The sequence below is a fragment of the Danio rerio genome, chromosome 4, assembly GCF_052040795.2.
Source record: "Danio rerio strain M-AB ecotype USA chromosome 4, GRCz13ab, whole genome shotgun sequence".
Taxonomy (NCBI): Eukaryota; Metazoa; Chordata; class Actinopteri; order Cypriniformes; family Danionidae; genus Danio; species Danio rerio.
In genome coordinates, this window is record NC_141024.2 from 2010001 (window position 1) to 2023249 (window position 13249).

Here is a 13249-nt window from a genome sequence, read left to right on the forward strand (position 1 = left end):
ATATCATATCGAATATCACATTACTTAGCCTGCTATCACATACTGCATTTTTCTGTAATAACACACAGCCCAACAAACAAGGTCGACAGCACAAAGCAGTCACACTTCAGTATTCTGCTCAAATTCCACAACATGCTCAGCGTATTATCGGACGATAGGATTACAAGGACTTAATCTCAGAAACAGAAACAAACAGAGCAATGGGTTTATGGGTGAGCAAGCTTTTACGGGCGACTGTCTTCCTTTAGGCTGGAGTGAACGCATGTAGACAGACAGGTAAAGCCAACACCCTCCATTACTACACAAAGACTGGGAGATTGAGTTCTTGTTTCGGGAGTTATATATCAGCATTAAACAAAGTTTCCCACACTTCTGTGCTCCATATACGAGGCTTTATGTTTCAGGAAAGGAAAAAAAATGTTTAGGCTAATAATAGCAGGATTTCTTTGCGTACAAACACCGAGGGTGAGACACAAATATATTAAGGTTGTTGACAAACAAAGCACCATTTTTGAAAAACAAATTGAAATATTTGTGAAGTCTGATGATGGAGGGAAATTAAAGTGTCACTCACTTTCTTATTTCACAGTTTTTTGTAAACACTGTTACTGAAATGTACCCTAAATTTGTGGTTACACAGCAAAAGTGAAGAAAAACAACACTTAATAATATGCAAGTAGTGTTAGAGCGGTTTATTTTTATTATTGGACACTAATCTTCATATTCATTCATTCATTCATTCATTCATTCATTCATTTTCTTGTCAGCTTAGTCCCTTTATTAATCCAAGGTCGCCACAGCGGAATGAACCGCCAGCCCATCCAGCAAGTTTTTATGCAGCGGATGCCCTTCCAGCTGCAACCCAACCCTGGGAAACATCCACACACACATTCACACACACACATACACTACGGACAATTTAGCCTACCCAATTCACCAGTGCCGCATGTCTTTGGACTGTGGGGGAAACCCACACGAACGCAGGGAGAACATGCAAACTCCACACAGAAACGCAGGGGCGGACTGGCCATCTGGCAATTCTGGCAAATGGCAGAAGGGCCGGACCCATTTTTAAATGTGGGCCGGTCAGGTTTTTTTTATTTTATTTTTTTAAATATGTATTGTTTTTAAGTGCAGACAGCTTTTATCTCTTGCTAGATGCTATTATGTTGATGATAATAATAATAATAATTAATGTTAAGCATTTGGCCCAATCGGCAATTGCCGCCTGGTTTCAAGATGGGCCGACCCAATCCGAGGTTACCTGGACATGATCAAAATCTGGCGAGAATATCATATTATTTCACCATCTGTACACCAAAATTAATAGTGTATGTGCGTGTCCGTGGGTGGGGCTGTGTCGGTGTGGTAATTTGTGTCGGTGTGCTAATTTGTGTGGCTTCAGTGCCAGGGCTGAATTTTTGTCCCAGACCGCCCCTGCAGAAACACCAACTGAGCCGAGGCTTGAACCAGCAACCTTCTTGCTGTGAGGTGACAGCACTACCTACTGCGCCACTGCTTCGCTAATCTTCATATAATGCTATTTAATTTATATGAGATTATAAAAAATGTTTGTTTTTATCCCTGTCCTACTGGACATTTTCAATAAATAGTGGCGTCACACTGAAGCACAACAAAACTGAACAATTTGATGCTGTTTGACAGACAAAAACTGAACATATGCAGGTCATGGGCTTTACAGGGCGCTTCAGACACATGATCATGAATGGGGTCCTTCAACTAAATAAAGTTCTCTGTATAATTGGCTGATTCATAAGGAACCCGATGCCCACTGACTAATAAGATCAAGGTAATACAGCAGTAGTTTTTATACCGAGAGGTTCAAAGAAGACGAAGAAATGTTCAACTATTTACTGCGTTTTAAATGATGACAATAATATAAATGTTTGTCATGTTTGATTCATTGGATTTACTACATTTTTTAAGGCAAGTGGTTGCAAACAATATAAATGGGCTGAATTTAAATAAACAAATGAAGTTGAACATTACTCAATTATATATATTTTTTTAATTTAGCCCATATAAATGGTTTGCAACCACATACCTCAAAAATGTGTAAATCTGATGAACAATGCAATGTCATGTCAATAACCCATTGTTTTTATTTTATTTACCCAGCATGCCGCTAAGCCAGATGGCGAGGTCCTCCTGCATGGGCACCAGCGTGGCTTCGTGCCGCACGGCCAACCATTGGTCATACTGGAACACATCAGTCAGACCTGGGCCAGGACGGGGAGAGCGCGGACCACGAGGGCTCTGTAACGGGACATCAAACTTCTCACCGTACCAAGCCTGAAACCAGAGGAAGAGATCATTCAACAACCCATTTCAACCGATGATGCACAGAAAAAGAAAACACACACTCTTCTGAGAATGAACACCTCACATAAACTCCACACCCCTTTCCAGAAATATGGTGAGCAATGTGAAATCAAGACCGTTTCACTCCGAGAAAAGTGAAGCTGACAAACATAAGGCCAATCACAGAGTTTATTTACTTATGTAAATAAATAAATAAATGTGTGTGTGTGTGTGTGTGTGTGTGTGTGTACTCCATCCTTATATGAATTTCAGCAAGTTGCAATGTATATGAATAATATGAAAATTTATTTGATTTGTGTAACGTACAGTTTGTAAAGTATTGTAAAGTTTCTGTATTTTGTGATTCACAAGTGTTTTCCATTTATTTACAGTTTAACAAAGTGACTTTTAGTGACATTTTAGTAGTTTAAAATAGTAGAAAGTATAAGATATAACTAGAAACTATTAAAAAAATTTCATAAAAGTCACTTTTTTAAACTTTTTAGGGTTAAAAGTTGTTGGAAGGAAGTTAAAGCTCCCATAACGCAATCGAAAAGCATAAATAAATGGGGAAAAAAATAAACAAAACTAGCAATGCACAGTAATTTCAGTGTTTTTGTAGAGCTGAAAACTACGGTAGCCACGAAAGCTCAAATTTGCTACAAGTTCAGAAAACATGCATGTAGCAAAACGCTCAGAAAACATACATGCATAACATACGACATGCATGCAAATTCAAACAATGCATGCAAATAGAGGCATGTAATTTCACTGTCGGCAGAAAATTATATTTTTAGTGCATCACTAGACAAAACAACCCTCTTATATCTAAACACTAACTCTGCTTTACACTAGGGCTGCACAATATATCATTTGAGCATCGATATCGCAATGTGTGTATCTGCAACAGTCGCATCGCAGGATTGGATTATTTATTAAAGATCAAAAGGATATTATTATATATATATATATATATATATATATATATATATATATATATATATATATATATGCAATGATGACCATGTTATTTATAATTTGTTAAATTTCTGTACTTCAATACTGTTTTTTCTTCAATACTGGACTTTTCAGAAAACCAAAAAACAGTTTATGTATTTATTTATTTTTGCTTGTAATTTATGCAATTGCAAAACAAAATATTGCAATGTCAGATTTTTCCAGCCCTACTTTGCACAGTACAAAACTTGAGAATAATTTACAAACCCTCAAACATTTGATACTAACAATGCCGCTGTTAACACATAACAATAATAATATCTCATTTCTTCAGTTCATATGGGCCCTAAAGAGGCTGAACATCTGTTTGAAGCACACAACCTAAAACAGATCACTAACATATTCTCTAGATGAACATCTTTAAACGAGCCCAAACCACACTGCTGTGCTGGGAACGACTGAAAAACGAAAGCCTGTTTTACAAATCAAACACATGCAGGACATCCTGACAGAAATCCCATAACCTCTAGTTTGTGCACATGGACCCTGCTGTTCCCACACATGCATTAAACTCCCAGGAGAAATAGAGAAAGAGAGAGAGAGAGAGCTTCAGGCTCCTAGTAACACACATATGGAGTGTTTCTTCAGCTCGTGCACAAAGACTCAGACTAATTAAACAGGAGAGTGTTTGCATGTGGGTGAGTTGGGTTATAAGACATGCATTTTATATAAGACAATAGTGATTAGCATCCCATACGTCATGTGAGCATAAAACTAGTCTCAAACCAGCTCATGTTCAATCACATTCAAACTAAACAAATGAAGATGCAGGTCTGAATTCATTCTGCATCTTATCTCACAGCTGATTCCAAAGACACACACAAAATACAAGAAAGATTATGATCATACCTGCAAACCAGCCTGAACCGCCATCATTAGGTACAGAAGAGATTCACGTCCACATTCTGAAAGAGGGACAAACAAAACACCGTTAAAAAGCAGCTCAGACAGGACACGCATTTCCTGTAAACACTCCTAAACACAGTACATGACAGCTTAAACTCCAATTAGAGGATGAAATTTATTGCATGCAGCTTATTTTTTAATAAATGAAGAATATTTTGATTAAAACAATGTCATACAGAATGAAGAAGAGATGTAAATCACTGTGACCAAATACCAGAGAGAAGCGGCAAGATTAAGACAGTTCAGTCAACATGAGCACAGCTGAGGAAACAAAGCCAATGTCTCATTTAGTTACACACACACACACACACACACACACACACACACACACACACACACACACACACACACACACACACACACACACACACGTTCATATCCCGATGGGGGCTTCCCATATAGCCCAAAAGATGTTATTGCACAGACTGTATATTTCCCCCTCTAAGCATTTTTTACATTTTCAAAATATGTCATTCTGTATTATTTATAAGCATGTTTACATCAATGAAGATGACAAGAGTCTGCGCATTCAGATTTAAGTCCCCACTGTGATAGAAAAACAAGTACACACACATACACAATCACATAGATGCCACTTCATCACACACACACGCGGTCAATGACACACTCACGTGAATCCTAAAGCACTGACAACATCTCCATCAGACGCTCACCTGAGCAACACACACACACTCGCAGCAGGGATCCAGCAGAAACTCCACCTGACACACCAGAAACACCTCAGCGCAGTAAATCCCAACACACACACACACACACTGACAGAGGATACGAGCGCGCGAGAGACCGACTAATGAAGCCGCACAGCAAACCCCCATCCAATCCCAGCCAAGCATTCACAATGCCTCTATTGTTACAACCCCCTCATTCAGAGACACACACACACACACACACACACAGACACACACTTTGAAAGTAAAAAGGGATCGTTCACACAAAAATTTTAATTTACTCATTATTTACTCTCCCTCAAGTGGTTATATACACCTTTATGAGTTCTATTGAACACAAGAGAAGATATTTTGAATAATGCTGAAAACCTGTAACCATTGACTTCCACAGTGGGATAAACAAATACTATGGAAGTCAATGGTTACAAGTTTCAAACATTCTTCAAAATATCCTCTCTTGAGTTCAACACAAGCAAGAAACTCATAAATGGTTTGGAACAAGTGAAGGCAGAGTAAATAATGACAGAATATTCATTTTTGGGTGAACTGTCCCTTTAAATGTAATGTCGCTTTGGGTGCGCGAGCCATGATTTCGTCTGGCGGTGCGCATGGTTTTTTGGAGACTCGAGCGAACAGTGCGATTTGAGTTTGATTTGAGTTGAATATGAAACACTCTGAAGAGATTTTGTCTGAAACAGTACGACTGTGCGGGCACCTTTATGATCCGTGATCCTATCCGAGATCAACTAATGATCAATAATTCTTGGCTAGAACTTGCAACAGCCATGAGAAAGGAGAAAGTTTTTGTTAAAAGGTTTGGAAAAACCTAAAAGATAAGTTTGTTAAAACCAACAGAGTCCATGGAAAGAAGTAGAGACCCCGGTAGACAATTACAGAAATATGTTTATCAGTCTTGGGTATAACACTGATTAAATATTGCAGTTTTGAGTTAAACTATAATGAAGTCACAGAATTATTATCAGTTTACAATACACTGATGCCCTGCTTTTCTAGGCTTTATTGTTGATTTTGGTCAGGAATGCTGGACCATTATTGCCTTTTTAGATTAAGTATTGGACAGAAACTACCCAGACAGTATTGTGTGAATTGTGGAGCGGGCTAAATCCAAAAAAAAAAAAAAAAAAACATCTCTATTTTATTTAGTAAGTGTACTTTTTTTATTGCTTTCATTCTTGTCATAATAAAAATATATTTGTAGAGCAACTCATGTTCTGTTGTCATTAATATTTTAATAAACTTTAAAAGGCAAAACTGTCTGAGATATGAACAAAAGCAAGTGATGCATCAAAGTGTAATAAAAAAAAATCTTGAATGGTTATAAAAATCCCTACGATCATTAAAATAATTTATAATAAAAATAATTATGATATTAATGATAGTTCTGGAAACTTTCTACTTCTCCATTTATCCATCTGATTTTACGGTGGGCTTCTATTGACTGCCCCTTGTTGTTTTAAATAATATCACAATGGCGAACGCGGCAAGTATAAAAGCCTTGTTAATTTTGCGAGGTGTGCGCGCAGTCAGCAAAGGTGCGCGATACGGCGCCAGGCAAAAGTATAAATCCAGCTTTAGTCTCTTTAAGTGTGATTAACCATTTTGAATTGCCAGGACAAAAGGCATGTCCTCATAAACCACATTAATGGAGTACAACTAAGTCACACCCATGTCAAAATACAACTTTACTCATTATTTACTTTTCCTTAAGTCACATGATTCTCTACAGATACAAAAGAAGATATTTTGAATAATGCTGAAAACCTGCAACTATTGACTTCAACAGTAGGATAAACAAATACTTTAGAAGTCAATATTACAGGTTTCCAACATTCTTCAAAATATCACAAGAAATAAACTCATAAAGGTTTGGAACAAGTGAAGAGAGAGTAAATAATGACAGAATTAAAATTTTTAGGTGAACTGTCCCTTTAAACGTGATTTTTAAGCATTTTGAATTATGAGGACAAAAACATGTCCTCATAAACCATAAAAACCAAAGTCATACCCATGTCAAAATCCAAATTTCGATCCGCGTAAACCACTAAAACGACCGACAGACAGACACACACACAAAGTTTGTGTATTATAAGGACACCTTATCTCGAACCAAGTTTTTTGGTGCATTAGAGGAACACACTCCTCCACTTGGTCAGCCAATCACGTTGCAATTTCATACACATGCATACATAATTAATGAGGGGGTGCAATATACACGCTTAGAAAATAAACTCACGATTTACTCCTTTCAAATGGTCCTAAACCTTTACAAGCTTCTTTACTGACTCGGTTAAACAAAAGAGAGGATATTTTGAATATTGCTGAAAACCTACTGTATAACCAATAACTTTTGTAGCATTTGTTTTTCCTACTGTGCAAGTCAATGGTTACAGGATTTCAACATTCTTCAAAATATTTACTTTTGTGTTCAGTAGAAGAAAGAAACTCATGTTTGGCCGAACTTTCCCTTTAAGTGTGATTAAGCATTTTGAATTACGAGGACAAAAAGCATGTCCTTTTAAACCACATTACTAGAGTACAACTAAGTCACACCCATGTCACAAATTTCTGTCCCTGTAAACCACTAAATCCAGTGCAAACGCACACACAGTCCAACGTCTGTCAGTTGGCAAAGTGCACAATCCTCCACAACAAACTCCTCCATGACAGCACACAAAAGAATCTGAATTTTTTTCTTTCTGAAGGGCAGCAAGAGAATGAACAACAGCTTTCTCTCTCCAGCCAGACATGAAACAGGAGCGAGAGCGAGAGAATGAGTTCATTACTGGAGAAAACAGCACGAGACTCGATCTTCTGTGCATTCAAGCCCACAAAATGTCAAGCGGCGGAGGAGATGAGAAACAGCACAAAACCCAGAATTGATGTGTGTGGCTGATGAAGTGGGTGGCGGAGTCCCGAGGGCCACATTCCTCCGTCAGAGCATATCCAACGTGGAAATAAAGAGTCCGTCAGTAAAGCAGAGACGCGTCTGACCACTCCACTACGAGATTATTTACAACTGAACGTGTTTCACAGAGTCTCTTTAAAGCAGGCTTGTTGACGGTGAAATTAAAATGCCGTCATCATGCAATTACCTTAATATAGAGATATTTAACACATTCTCAACAGATGATGGTGACAAAAACAGCACTTTAATGGAAGAGGTGTTCATATTCAGCCAGAAATTATTTTTGACATTTGCACATGTGGTCACGAATGCTTTTAAAAATGTTTGCTTCAGGGAACATAGAAGAAAAATAACAGAATTATATTGCTGTCTGTCTTCTGACCTCAGGTTTAAAATGACGAAACAGTAGATTACTAAACACATGTGCATGCTGTGTCTGAAGCCATATGTTAGTTTCTTCATCATCTGTGATCACTTTGATGGTTGATAGCTATGTCACAATCTACATTTCAGTATCTGCTGAATAAGCATGCGGTATAAGATGATATGCTTGGATAAAAATATCACGGTTTCACGGTATTGTGATTACTGCTCTAAAAAAATAAATTATTTTTAGGTAAAAAACAAAACCTTTTTTCCCCTTTGCCACAGCCATATCACCCTGCAGCCCAAGACCGGTTACTCACTGAAGCTAAGCAGGGCTGAGCCTGGTCAGTACCTGGATGGGAGACCACTAGGGAACACTAGGTTGCTGTTGGAAGTGGTGTTAGTGTAGGGGGCGCTCAACCTGTGGTCTGCGTGAGTCCTATTGCCCCAGTAAAAGTGAAGGGGACACTATACTGTCAGTGGGCGCCGTCTTTCGGATGAGACATTAAACCGAGGTCCTGACTATTAAAAATCCCATGGCACTTCTCGTGAAAGAGCAGGGATGCAACCCCGGTGTCCTGGCCAAAGTCCCTCTATCGGCCCTTACGATCATGGCCTCTCAATCATCCCCTTCCACCGAATTGGTTCTATCACTGTCTCTCCACTCCTCCAACAGCTGGTGTGTGGTGAGCGCACTGGCACCGCACCATCCAAGTGGATGCTGCACACTGGTGGTGGTGTGGAGAGACCCCCCCCTCATGATTGTAAAGCGCTTTGGGTGTATGGCCATACACAATAAATGCGCTATATAAATACACATTACATTACTTTGAACAAAATATATTTGATTTTAAGAAACATTTATAATATTTTGGAACGGTAAACATGTCTGGCTGAATAACTCAAATGAATCATTGACTTCTGATATCTTCATTTCAAGAGTTCACACTTAGCTATCGCTTGATATAAATTATTAGATTTGTCATGCTGTCCAGGAGAGATCCCTGAACTGGGAGATACTTGAGCTCCCGCCTGGTCATGTAGCATGGAAAAAGGTGGAGTGGATGGGGTAGATGGGGGGGTTTCTTCAAAAACAAAGATCAGGAAGGTAAGATGACTTGGCTTATTTATTGGAGGCTAGAATTCATCTGATTGGTCTAGCAATGAAATCTGGTTGGACTAGCAATAATTATTGGTGTGATGTCAGCCGCGATCAATCATATCACGAGCTCTTCTCGAAATTAGTTCAGAAAACTTCATTATTGTCAAAAACACAGATTTCTTTATAATTTAAAAAAGCATGTTTGCATATCTTTTCTGCTGGAGACACTGTCCTAAAAAAGCGGTAAAAAAATAAATAAATCTAACACACACCTTAGGAACGGTATAGCAGAAAACTTTGGTGGTTTTTAAACCTTGACTTCTCCAAATCGCAGTATACCTTACGGTTATCGTCCCATGCCTACTGCTTGAATGTGACCTTCTTTTTTTATTAAAGGAAGTATATATGGCTGGAAATTGTATTTGTTTTGTCCTAAAGGGATTGTTCACCCCAAATTTAGAGCTGTCATCGTTTACTCATGTGCCATAAAATAAGGTACCACTTTTTTTTTTGTTAAAGGGAGTGTTCATAAGACACATTGTTACGTTTCACGTATGTTTTGTGGTATTTTGTTGTTTGTTTATTATTTTGCGCTCTTTACTCTCTCTCTCTCTCTCTCTCTCTCTCTCTCTCTCTCTCTTGTTGTGGTCCTATCCTGTTTCAGGTGTGCTACCATTGGTCGAGTGAGCTGTCATTCACCTTTGTCACTCAATCGGCGCTAATAAGGATTGGGTCCGCGCAGTACAAACCCGTGCGCTTGCGCTGTTCTGGAGGAGCGCTTGGCCCGCCAATCTCCTCACTTGTGTCGGCCGGACTGTTGACTTGTTTGTTCCGCTTGGTTTGTTTGCGAGTGCTGTGTTCTAGTTTTCTCTTTGTTGATATGGATTTATCAGTTAAACTTGTGCTGCTCAGGTTAATGTATAGTGAGAATATGAACGATCTTTATGAGAATTGGATTACCTGAGATCTTGTTTTGCTAATGGCTAACAGCGTGTACTTTACGAGAATTCTAGTAATGCGAGCAGCTTAATATAATTTTTGATTAGTTAGTTAATGGAGGCGTTGCCTCATGTGTAATTATGTTTGCGAATTATGAAGTTTAGTTAAGCTACGTGCTGAAGATTACGGTTTTGTTTCTGCATTTTCTTTGATCAGTCAGTTTAGTGGGTTGGGGTTTAGTTAGATCGTTTTGTTATATTTATTTCTTTGTTTTGGCAACACTCCTATTTTTCTTTATTTAATTCAATTATTTAAAATTACATTTATCTTCCATCTCATATTCATTGTTTGACATTATCCATTAATAAATACTTACTTTTTGTTTCACTTATCAAGCGTTTGTGTCTTCTCCATATTCACCCAGCATCAATGGACTCACTGATTGTTACGTATCATCCATTTAATTATTTAACATCTTAAACACGTAGCACACATGATTGTGAATGAGATTTTACGCATGCTTATATCAATTGTTATTAAGTGTCATTCGCTCAGTATTACATATTAAATGCAAAGATGACACTTCGCTATGACAACTTGACATAAACAAATACATTAAAGCTGTTTTTGTGTTTGTCAAGACAACTTGACATTACCAAGACAACAAAGCTTGTCATAAATCTCTCATAAACATGACAGTCATGAAGACATTATAAATAGATCAAGGATTTTATAACAGCGTCATTAATATTGTATTTGACCTCAACTACAGTTGTAAAAGCTGAATTTGTTATTAAAATGTCATTAAATAGTAATGATGCACTTAAAAATGATTTAACAGTGTAACGACACTTTTAATGAGACATTTTAATAATAAATACATTGACAATGTGATCAGAAAAATATTCATGACAATTATAACAGCCTCATGGCAATCATGTTCATAAAGGTCAAGCTGTCATGACAGAGGAAGATCGCTTGTGATGTATTTGTTCATGTCAAGCTCTCATAACAAACAGTGTCATCTTTGCATTTAAAATTACATAACTGAGCAATTGACAGTATCATAAGCACGCATAAAATCTCATTCACATTCATAACTAGTCGTGTCATAATTATATAGATTTCAGGACAGTGTTATGAACAAAAAAACAACAACAAAAAAAGTCTGATTACATAATGGACTAGTTTTATGGTGCATGAGTAAACCATGACAGAGCTCTAAATTTGGACTGAATGATCCCTTTAAGACACAACAATTTAAATTTACAGGCCTAATCACATAACTCCTTTTATGAAAATCACATTCAGAAGATACTGAAATGTAGATTGCGACATAGCCGTCAACCATCAAAGAGAACAAAGAAAGTAATAAAGGTTTCAGATAACGAATGAACTAATACATTTACATGCATTTATAATCTACTTTTTGGGTATTTTAAAACTTTAGTCTGAAGAAAGACGTTATATGATCTGAATGATGTGCAAATGTCAAACAAAATTCTGGGTGAACTATCCATTAATATTTCATATTATATAATATAATATTTTCTGAAGTAATTATCTAACAGATGCCTAAAAAAAGACTGTGACAAATAGCTGTGAAGCTTTAAACAGAACAAGAATGCATCAAACTAATAAAAAAAATTGCATAAAACGAGCTATACTTTTATTTCTGTGCGTACTGTTGTTGTTCGTGGAGTCTTAAAGCATTCGGATCAGTAATTAAATGTAATTCATTACAGTACTTTTTCACACATCTTACTTCTGATTTATAAATCATGGACTGAAATTCTAAGTGAGTTATACAGAAAGTAAAACATTTGAAACGTAATGCATGAACTTATTTTTATCCGACAACTAGGGATGTACAATATTTGGCTTCACCATCAATAATGTGCGAATCTGCAATAGTCACATCACAGGATCTGCAAAGTGATCTGGAGTTATAAGTAAACCAGGGAAAAATTTATAAGATGTGATTTGTGGATTCTTGGCTGAGTTTAACTTTAATCTAGAGAGAGTTGACCTGACTGTTGCATCTCGTCAAGTTATTGCTTTTTCTACTCTTCTAGCTAGACGAGCCATTCTTATCAAATGGAAACAGGTGATTCCTCCATCACATGACATGTGGATCTGAGAATTTTTTAGTTACATAAAACTTGAAAAATTAAGATGTTTACTTGCAGGATCTCTCAAATCTTTACAAGACCTGGAACCCTGTTTTAGACTATATCAAAGGCTTACCTTGTTTAGCCGATATCAGATCTAATAAACAGTCATTAATTGGAAAGAGGAAATATTGACTCCTTAAAGTGAACTTTCAATTACTATTTTTTCAGTTGTTATTATTATAATTTTATTTATTTATTTAATTTTTTTGCTTTTATCGTAAACTTGTTCATTTATTATTATGTTGTTTAACAATTTATTTTAATTCTTGTATTTTATTTTTAATTTATTATTATTTCTTTTAGAGGATATGTTTGTTTAAATTTAAATGTTTTAATTTATTTGATTTCAAGGGGATAGTGGGAAAATAAGAAAAATAAGACACTGTAATTTTTCCTTTGTTTTATTGTATAATGTATTGTCTTGTTAAACTCAATAAAAAATTTTTTTTAAATAAAACTTTAATCTTGAGTGAATGATTTTAATTTTACATTTAGTCATTTAGCAGACGCTTTAATCCAAAGCGACTTACAAATGAGGACAAGGAAGCAATTTACACAACTATAAGAGCAACAATGAAGAAGTGCTGTAGGCAAGTTTCAGGTCTGTAAAGTCTAAGAAGGAAAGTATTAGTACTTTTTTTTTTTTGGGTACAGTTAGTGGTATATCCAGAAAGGCAATTGCAGATTAGGAAGGAAAGTGGAGACTAAATAGTTGAGTTTTTAGTCGTTTCTTGAAAACAGCGAGTGACTCTGCCGTTCTGATGCAGTTAGGGAATTTTGATGTGTTGTTTAAGCCTGTGGCTGTACG

General features: G+C 36.8%; 1 protein-coding gene across 3 annotated transcripts in view; it reads right to left on the reverse strand.

The window, feature by feature from the left end:
• Positions 1–13249, reverse strand: part of gas2l3 (growth arrest-specific 2 like 3) — a 32748-nt gene that overhangs the window by 11766 nt on the left and 7733 nt on the right. The window contains exons 1-3 of one of the 3 annotated variants that reach the window (XM_087247231.2): positions 4920–5023; positions 4189–4244; positions 2136–2313 (exon numbers count right to left, since the gene is read on the reverse strand). In XM_087247231.2, coding sequence (XP_087103357.1) covers positions 2136–2313; positions 4189–4215 — 205 coding nt within the window. In that variant the 5' untranslated portion in view covers positions 4216–4244; positions 4920–5023. 3 annotated transcript variants of the gene reach the window in all.